Genomic DNA, 9,064 nt, shown 5'->3' with positions numbered 1-9,064 from the left:
ATAGTACTGTGATGTATGTTATTTGCAAATGATATTGTTTTAGTAGATGAAACATATGAAAGAGTAAATTCTAAACTAGAATCTTCGTGAGAAACACTAAAATTAAAATGTTTTAAGTTTAGTAGAATAAAGACAGAATATATGAAAGTTAAGTTTAGCAATATTAAACGTAATGAAACAATTGTTTAGATAGGAGATGACGCGTTGCTCGGAACCGAGTGGTTTAAATATTTAGGTTCATTTTTGTAAAATAATGGAGGGATTGAGAGAGATATCTTATATATAATACAAGCAAGATAGTTGAAATGGAGTAAAGTGTCGGGTGTTTTGTGTGAGTGTAAAGTACCTCCAAAACTTAACAGAAACTTTTACAAAATCGCAGTTAGACTTGCTATATTATATAGAGTTGAATGTTGGGATATGACTTGAGCACATGTGCAAAAGATGCAAGTTGCAAATATGAGGATGTTAAGGTGGATACGTGGAGATACGAGGATAAGCAGCATAAGAAATGGAAGCATTGGAGAGAAAATATAGTTGCATCTATTAACGAAAACTTCGATAGACACATTTAAGATGGTACGGGTATGTACTTAGACAACCAATAAATGCTCAACTTAAATGATGTGAAACTATAACAAACACACATCAAACAAGAAAGAGGAAGATAAAAAAAGACTTGGTTAGAAATAATAAAATAAGATAAAATTTATTTAAATATAAATGATGATACAGTAATAGATAGAGCTCAATGGCGCAAAAGAATCCATATAGCCGACCACAGTTGGTGGAATAAGACGTAGTTGTTATTATATAAAGTTGATAGTAAACCTCCTTAACTTACTTAAATCCTTGCAAATCATGTTTAAGGTGACTAACTAAAATGGATTAGCAGATCACTTAAGTATCTAATCTTATGGCCCAGAAAGGTAAATCCGAAGTATTATTTTGCTATACCGATCTGTGGCCACTAAATGGTAAGATGAAGGTGGCAGCTCACACACTGTTATCTTTAATGACAAGAGAAAATGGTGTTTGCGCAGACCTTGTTATATTCAACTAAAAGATTCAGCAAGTGCAGATTATTTATCTACATGATTGCAACTATAGATATACTGGATATTATGGAACTACTAGAACCAAACATGGCTTTTTTGTTTTTAGTTGTCATTTCTAGAAGGCAGAATTCAGAAATTAAAAATAAAATAAATAAATATCATTAACTTTATGATACCATTGTAATAAAATTTATACTTAGACAAAAGGTTTCCAATATTCATCAAAAGTAAGACAATTGTCACTATAACAACTCTGCTTGATCTCTCTGGCTTCCTAAATTATTATTGCACTTAGCTCCTTGCCTTCTTGTTGTTTTTATTCTACTTTATTAACACCTTTCTACATTATCACTTTTAGGAAGAATTCACGAACAAGATCCAAATTGACATAATGGTCATGAACAAGATCGACAATTGGTTCGGTTCGATTGTTCTGATATCTTCATGTAAACATGAAAAGATCTGTTGATATCCATTCGAGAACTACATCTCTTTTCAGATAACTACTTTGTTTAACTTATCTCAATCCCTTAGAAAATGTTAAGATACTCTTGACATTAGTCATGTTTTCTTTTGTTCACCTACCATCAACTGAAAGTTCTTAATTATCGTATCCAATCTTAGAATATTTTTTTTAGAGTTTATCCTCTGTTTTTTAGGATGCTTTTAGAGCTTCAAAATTAGTAAATAACTAAGAATTTTCAAACTTAATATGAAAAAAATAAGGAGTAAAATGATAAGACTTTGAGTCTTATTTTAAAATAGCTAAAAGTTAGGGAGCGAAATAAAAAGTTTCGTAAAGGTCTTTTTAGTCTTTTTAGGTTTTTATTTTATTTTTCTTTTCTTTTTACAGCAAATAAATCAAAGTATCTGCTCTCTATATATACAATTCCCACGTTAAGCGCACGCCATTTGCTCTCGCTGTCCGCCTCTCTCGGTCCTCATCCTATCACCAACCTCCTCCACAATGGTCGCCTCCGGAAGCGGCGCTGCCTTTTCCATCTCCGAGGACCACGGCGATTGGGTCCGCGAAGCGCTTCTCGACCTCCGCCTCCCCGCCGAGGTTCTCCTCAGCTTTCGCCGGCGCCGCCACAGGCCCGAGGCGGAGGCCGACGAGGAAGCGGCTACGTCCACCTCCGCGGCCGAGAAGGTGCCGGACGAGTGGGGGAGGCGAATTAAGCGGTCGCGGATGGTGCGCCTCCCGCGGATCGCCGAGGCGCCGCTTGAGGAAGAGCCGGCGGTGATGAAGAGGAGGGCGAGCCCGCAGTCGCCCCTCGATCTGTGCCGCAGCGCGTCGGCGAGCTCCGCGGAGAAGCCGGAGGTGGCGCCGAGGTCTCTGGCCCTCGATGCCGAAGCCGTCGCCGCCGAAGCTTGCCGCATCGAGGTGAGCAGAGCTTCCCCATCACAACCGCTTCCTTTTCTTGTCCCATACTCATACGACAAAAAATACCATCCATTGCTCTATCGAAACCAAACACTTCTGTGTCACTCACTTCTTCCCAATTTGATCAACATTTTAAAATTCTATATCGAAGTTCGAGGATTTTCAAGAACAGATTGAATCCACTCCTTGAGATCTGGAATTTGGGACTCGCTTTTCTCTCGAACGTTTGCATCAAATGATTCAGATGGAATTTGAGATCGATTTTTTAGGTTTTGCAGAAGAAAGAGATGATGATGCATTCCACTCGTGACCTTCTATGTTTTTTCTAACGCGACATTTCTTCTTTGGATTTCCGCGTGCTCACGAACCTACTCGCCTTCCCATTGGACGACGCAGTGGGTCCGAAAAATGTGTCAAAATGGTAAGTCTGTAAGGCGTTTGCTTTGGAACCGAAATCGTAGCAAAAATCGTGGATTATTTTATTTCGAGAGTGGTGTCGCGTGCGGTATGGTAATCGCGTGCCGCGCATCATGGGCCGTTACAGATTCCGCCATTTCTATACATTTATGGTAGTTTTTTTCCCCGCAAATTTTGATTTCTGAAGAGATTTCTGTTTCATTTATTGCGGTTTTAATCTGCATCCTCGCTGCCAAATTGAACGGGAGGAGCAGTGGGCTCGCTTTCTTCGCTGCCTTATCTTCCAAGTAATGATAATTATGAGCGCATTGGATCCGCTTCGGCCATGGCGCTCGCTGTCGACTTCAACAACTCTGACGCTCCTCTTTTCTCTCAGGTTGCGGCGGCACCGTCGATTCCGGCCTCCGCCCTCATCCGACGGCCAGCTTTGAGGAAGATGGTATCTTCTCTTTCCTTCTTCATAATATTTTTAATGGCCTCACGGAATCCCCAAATGTGGGCCTCGCTTCTGTTGCCTTCAATTACAAGCCACTTAGAATTGGAAATCTTTTGCCGTCGTCTTCTATATTTAATTAGGGTTGTCATTTGGGTTTGGTGAGCAGACAAAGCTGGAGCTGCAGGCGATGGAACGGACGCTGCTTGAAGAAAGGGCGAAACTTCGCAAGGTTGATTCTTTTTCCTTCACTTTGTTTTTTTTATAAATGAATTCATCGCACGTAGATCAAATTTGGCCTGTTTAATTCGTCGTAATATGTGATTCACGGATGACTGCGAAGCAGGGGATAGAAGACGCGCATAGGACCGCGGATGCGTTGCGAGCCCATAATCAAAGGCTGAAGCAGGTGTCCCTCTCTCTCCTTCTCCTCTCTACACGGCATTATTTAATGAAACGCATCGATACTTTTTCTTTACAAGAATCATTTATTGAGTCCTTGGAACCCGGATAAAGTCTGATTTGTTTTCTCTTTTTCTTCGGTAAAAAGTCCATTTTTTTCCACATGGCATTATTATTGATTGTGAAGTTTCTTTGTCTCGTTTGGATCTGGGGTTCCTTGCATTTTAATGGATGAGAGAATCTAACACTGACTCAGGTCAAGCTGGTCCGGTGTGGCTTGAGTCTTGCTTAATGGCCCAACCTTAATTGGGCCGGTGTGGCTCAGCTGCTTGGGCAGACGAGCTAGACTAGAGCTCATGCCGATTGGCCTGTCTTAGTTGGATCGCTCATGTACAAGCTGACATAGTTTGACCCGAATCAAGCCAACTTGGCACGGAGAGAACCCAGGCCCTGCTTGGGTTAGAACCTATTAACACTTTTAGTAGACTAGTGGCAGCCAATTGAGTCAGAGCCTGTGCTAGGACACGACTGATTTGGATATCATTCAAATATGGCTAGGACGAACTCAACATAGGTCGAATTGAGACAACTATGGCATGGGCCAAGCCTGGGTCAAGATGGACACCTCTACTCATCATTCATAAAGATTAATATTATAGTTGTAATTTATTTATTGGAATTACTTTGGATATAAGCTAACTCAAACTAGTCTAGTTTTCAAAGGGAAAATTGATAAAAGCTAAAATTTGGAGACCAAACTGCAAATGTAAACTGTAGGCGTAATTATTTATCGAATTGTTTAGTGCTACAATTCACGCTCTTCATAGCTTGCCCTTGTGTTACATTATATAATTCAATATGTGAAACAACTTGCTTGATCAATTTGAAATTTGCCAATTTCTCATTTTAGGCAGTTTTCCTTCATGCTTGAGTCTCTGGTATCATCTATATCCATTTTGATGTAATTTTAATACGACATCACTTATGAAGTGGTTTAAAAAAATAGCCGAACCAAAGAACAATATTTTGGTACATTAGCTGGGAGGGCACCCAGATTGAGAATTTTTCACTATGGTACTCTAACTTCAAAGTTTTCATTAGTTGGGCCAATTTAGATTGTCAGTCTACATTTGCAAAATACTCCTCCTGTAGAACATTACATTTTGTTTATGACTTGGTTCATAGCAATCTACCTAACCTTTGAATTAGGTAAGCTACAATTGATCCTTCTTGATGTCAGCCATCACATCAGAACTACTTTTTTTGGGGAACATCATTTCCATTAAATATGAATGATATATCTGACCAAACCCCATCTGTCACTTCCTATAATGAATTATAACAACCCACAGCCCTCCAACAATCACAATATGATCATTAAGTAGCCACCATATACTTTTCAATCCATATTATTGTCATTTTTTTTTCAGGGAATGTAGCATCTTAAACACTATTTTGTTCCATAGTGTTTTGAAGAACTCACTGAGCATTTTTCCATACTTCATCATGGTGTTCTGTTATCTAAGAAAGCTTATTTCTACAATTCTACCTGACTTTTCTGCGCAAATTAGATGTCAAACAATCTATTGAAGCACTGATGTCCTTGTTGCAGTTGCGAGCGGAGCTTCCGAAGATTGCAGCTCCTTCCCTACCCAGGCGCGAAGATCTCATTGCACTACCAGACCTCAACGACCCCTTACCCGATTGTTAGGCATGGAACCAAAATGTAAATATTGGAGTTAGGACTCATGAAGAACCAGATCGCTAACAGCAGTCATTCAATAGTGTTTAATTTTGAGGAGCATTGCATTGCTAAGCTGCATGGCTACAATTTATTCAACACCTGTAAAATTTAGGTAATTCCTTTTACTTTCTGGCAATGAAATGATAATTCAGCTTTTGTTCTGATGTTTAGATGACGCCAACAATTTTTGAATTGTTCATCTATCTGTTCATTTTAGCTACCAAGTTTGGATGTAATTTATCGCGAGAACAGATGAACACAGTGAATTCATATGTTACAAGTAGATCAAGAACATGTCCTCGAGACACAGAAGACGAGTATTGGTCATGCAGGAGTCGCTTCTCTGTTTTTGAATATTTATATATTTTATCCATTTAAAGTAAGTACACATATATCTCCTAAAGTGGATATTAAATTAATTTTAAATATAAAAAATATTTTGTAAATACAATATTAACTAGTTAATGGCTATAAAAGGTAATTGTTTTTCATCCTGATAGTTTTTATTTATCACCGCGAAGTCCACAATTAGCAAGTGGCTGACACCCTTAACGAACCCAATCTACCAGCGAAGCCCAAAAGCCCTAAAGTACAGTGGGATCTCCTCCAACCAATTTGCGAATGGATATGTTTCTTTGTCAACTAGAACCGTTGGATTTCAGAAAGACCGAGAGATCTAATGTCAGTTGGACATCACTTACTTAGACGTCTTGGACCAGATCACGCCACCCAACACTTCCTACAACCCTAACCCTCGAAACAGCACTGGGAGATCTTGCGCGGCGACCTCGGCGGGATTCTTCGCTTCTCGGTTCGTGCTGCTCCAGGTGCTTCTGGGTTTTGCATAGGGCTGTAGTTATAGCCTTCTATTTCTCATCCTTTTTCTCGTTGCTGTTTTTTTTTGAAGGGTTTAGTGCGCGTTTTTGTGGAGATGGAGGTTTTATGCCGAAGCCAGAGTGGCGGAGCTGCTTTCTGCTCCATAATGGAGTTATGCGTCGCCGAGATTGCTTTGGCCGTGGAAAAGACTCTCCTTTCGCTTCTTCTAGCGGTAAAAATGGACTTTTTGTTCCACTTGATATCCTTCCAACAATTGTGCTTTTTTAATTTGTGTTCGACTACTCAAATCTCCAGTTTGGAGATGTTTTTTTTCTCTTTATTCACTTTGCACTGCACGCAGATAGATTAAAATTTGAAGATAAATCTCCTTTGCAACTGGATTTGAAGTTCTTGTCAAAGTAGATTTGTGTTTGAGCTATTGCCTGGCTACTTTTCCATTAGGCTGCAGTTGCATTGCGTTTACAGTTGTGTTTATATAGGTTATATGTTGATGGACCAAGGGGATACTTTATTCTACATAACTAATGCGCTTTGCAAATATCCTAAGGTGTAGGACCTTCCTTGATTTTTTTGATTTCTTGATTTAACAAATTCATGTTTTAGATTAGTACCAGCTGATTTTTCCTCGAGTGGTAGTTTATTTCTGTTCTTGTTCCTGTGTTAGTTATATTACAAGAGGTGATGGATTTATCATCCAAGCATGATTCTTTTAGGCTATATAACACTGCCCAATGTAAAAATAATAAGAGTGGCATTGTGATTCTTATGCGCAAACTGTCTGGTTCCTTGTACTTGATTTTTAGATGTTCTTGTGCTTTTTGCTTTTTTTAACCCATATCTAGCCTACTATTTTGCCTGTAAAATACTGTACACATGCGAAAAATTTTCTGATGCAATCATATGCTTAATTGCACTTTCCCGCAATAAGGTACCTAAAGGCATTATCAAATATGATGTGGCAAAACAACAAACTTACCCATCAAGGGACTCACTGTTGAACTTTATGGCACATATTTTGCTTGAGATTATCTCAATTTATAATATTTGTCAGCATGTTTCAGTTCCATTGTTCATGACCTCGACCTGGAGCTCATGTCTGTTAGATTTGAGCAACCCTAGTGTTCAACTTTCATTGATTTATCGTGGCAAGTTTCAAGGGTATTTCTCAGGTGTTTAATGGCCAACTTGTCAGGAGACAAAAATAGGGAAAGTTCTAATAAGTAAAGCAAGAACAAACAGAAAATGAGCTAATAAAGGAAAGAAAGAGCATTCTGTTGACTGTTAGGCTAAAATAATAAATTACCAATGCAACAATAAATGCTAGGATCACAAAAGATTAAGCTAGTGTGAGATTTTTCTTGTCTACTTGATTAAGATATTAGATAGTGGAATTTAACTCCTGCAGTGAAGCTGTAATTACTATGATTTTACTCAATCCTGAGCATCATGTTTGTGATGTTTATCCTTTTTACTCGTCTACCGGTATCCCAAATTGCTACTTAATGCGTTTGATGTGTGCTTTGTCGCCAAGCTATGAATGTTTATGATCTAGTTTATGTTTGTCAAACATTAGAAAAGAATGAAAAAGCCTTTTATGTTTACTGTTATTAGCTTGGTTTCTTAGATTCTCTCAAACTCAATTTCTTCATTTCCACTTAAATTCTTTTGCATAATTCCTTTTTGTATTCATTTAATCTTTGTTTTTCGTAACCTGCCTATATCACTTACTTGATGCACTCAATTGTTCACACAATATCTTGGGGATTGTTTTGTATTTTGATTTATTTAATACATATGGGAGATCAAGTATTCGTAGGGCAAGAATCTTCCAACTTTGTTGTAGCGATGCTTAACAATGCTTTCTTTCTATTTACGCAGACCGTTTGATACACACCTTCACTAATAAATGGAATCGTTTGACATCATTTTACTTGTTTCAGATGGTCTCTTCATCAAGTCAAACTGCTTCACTTGTTGAAGGTCCTGATGCAATTTACAGGTAATGCTGTTACCTTAATTAACCTCAAAGAAGTTGTGATCCTGATACGGTAGCAGTGAATAATCTTCGTTTCATTTCTTTGAAGGATACTTCGAAAGAGCAAGGATGAAGCTGTGCCAGAGAACAAGGATGATGGTGATTCAGATGAGGACGAAGAGGATGATGAGGATGACAACGAACAAGATGAAGACCAGGAAGATGACGACGGGGCTGAAGATGATCCTTCTGGGGATGAAAATGATAACCCGGAGGCCAATGGCGAAGGTGGAAACGAAGAGGATGATGACAATGGTGACGATGATGACGACGACGATGACGGTGATGAGGATGAAGAAGAGGATGAGGATGAAGAGGACGAGGAAGAAGACGAAGAGGATGACCTTCCGCAGCCGCCGGCCAAGAAGAGGAAGTGAAGCCCGATGATGTTATCGGTTGTGGTCGAGATTCCAATTTAGTTAATGCTTGATTAGGAGTGTAGCATTAGAGTGGTTTTAGATTGTTGCTCGCATGGTGATGAACTTGACATCGCTACTTTTACTATGCTTTAATCTAAAACAATTATCAATGATTCTAGTAGTTCATATTGAAAATGAAAATGACTCGAAAAACTTTTCATTTTATTATTTTTATATCAGTTTAGCAAATTCATATTCCTAGGGTCACCAGTATCTTTTGTTTCTCTTCGAATAATTTCGATATTCAACTAGCGTTGAGTGAACCTCTTACTTCCTAAGGAGCTCAAAGAAAGTATAGAATTATTAAAAATAATAAATAAAATTCCTTTTCTGTT

The 9,064-nt window shown here is 38.7% G+C and overlaps 2 protein-coding genes across 7 annotated transcripts; both read left to right on the top strand.

Annotated features, from left to right (window-relative positions):
- The first annotated feature begins 1,957 nt into the window (after positions 1–1,957).
- Positions 1,958–6,133, top strand: LOC122037849. Of its 4 annotated transcripts, none has more exons than XR_006127758.1 (6): positions 1,960–2,442; positions 3,236–3,298; positions 3,462–3,524; positions 3,639–3,701; positions 5,307–5,550; positions 6,008–6,133. XR_006127758.1 is itself a non-coding variant. In XM_042597299.1 (5 exons), exons 1-5 carry the CDS (start codon positions 2,026–2,028, stop codon positions 5,403–5,405), a joined length of 705 nt encoding a protein of 234 aa, XP_042453233.1. In that variant the 5' UTR covers positions 1,960–2,025; the 3' UTR covers positions 5,406–5,594. The 4 variants fall into 4 exon arrangements, 1 of the variants encoding a protein (XP_042453233.1); XR_006127757.1 differs by lacking the exon at positions 6,008–6,133 and adding an exon at positions 5,656–5,954; XR_006127759.1 differs by lacking the exon at positions 6,008–6,133 and having other exon boundaries at positions 1,958–2,442; positions 3,436–3,524; positions 5,307–5,393.
- LOC122037850 (glutamic acid-rich protein-like) lies at positions 6,110–8,842 on the top strand. 3 transcript variants are annotated; one of them, XM_042597302.1, is made up of 4 exons: positions 6,110–6,249; positions 6,346–6,486; positions 8,216–8,274; positions 8,360–8,842. In XM_042597302.1, the coding sequence occupies exons 2-4, from the start codon at positions 6,370–6,372 to the stop codon at positions 8,685–8,687; spliced, it is 504 nt and encodes a 167-aa protein (XP_042453236.1). In that variant the 5' UTR covers positions 6,110–6,249; positions 6,346–6,369; the 3' UTR covers positions 8,688–8,842. The 3 variants fall into 3 exon arrangements, with proteins under 3 accessions (XP_042453236.1, XP_042453235.1, XP_042453237.1); XM_042597301.1 differs by having other exon boundaries at positions 6,130–6,265; XM_042597303.1 differs by having other exon boundaries at positions 6,134–6,265; positions 6,353–6,486.
- The last annotated feature ends 222 nt before the right edge of the window (positions 8,843–9,064 follow it).

This window comes from Zingiber officinale, unplaced genomic scaffold (genome assembly GCF_018446385.1).
Source record: "Zingiber officinale cultivar Zhangliang unplaced genomic scaffold, Zo_v1.1 ctg97, whole genome shotgun sequence".
In the NCBI taxonomy this organism is placed as follows: domain Eukaryota; kingdom Viridiplantae; phylum Streptophyta; class Magnoliopsida; order Zingiberales; family Zingiberaceae; genus Zingiber; species Zingiber officinale.
Note: the sequence above shows the minus strand (reverse complement) of the source record. Positions and strands in the feature narration are given on the sequence as shown.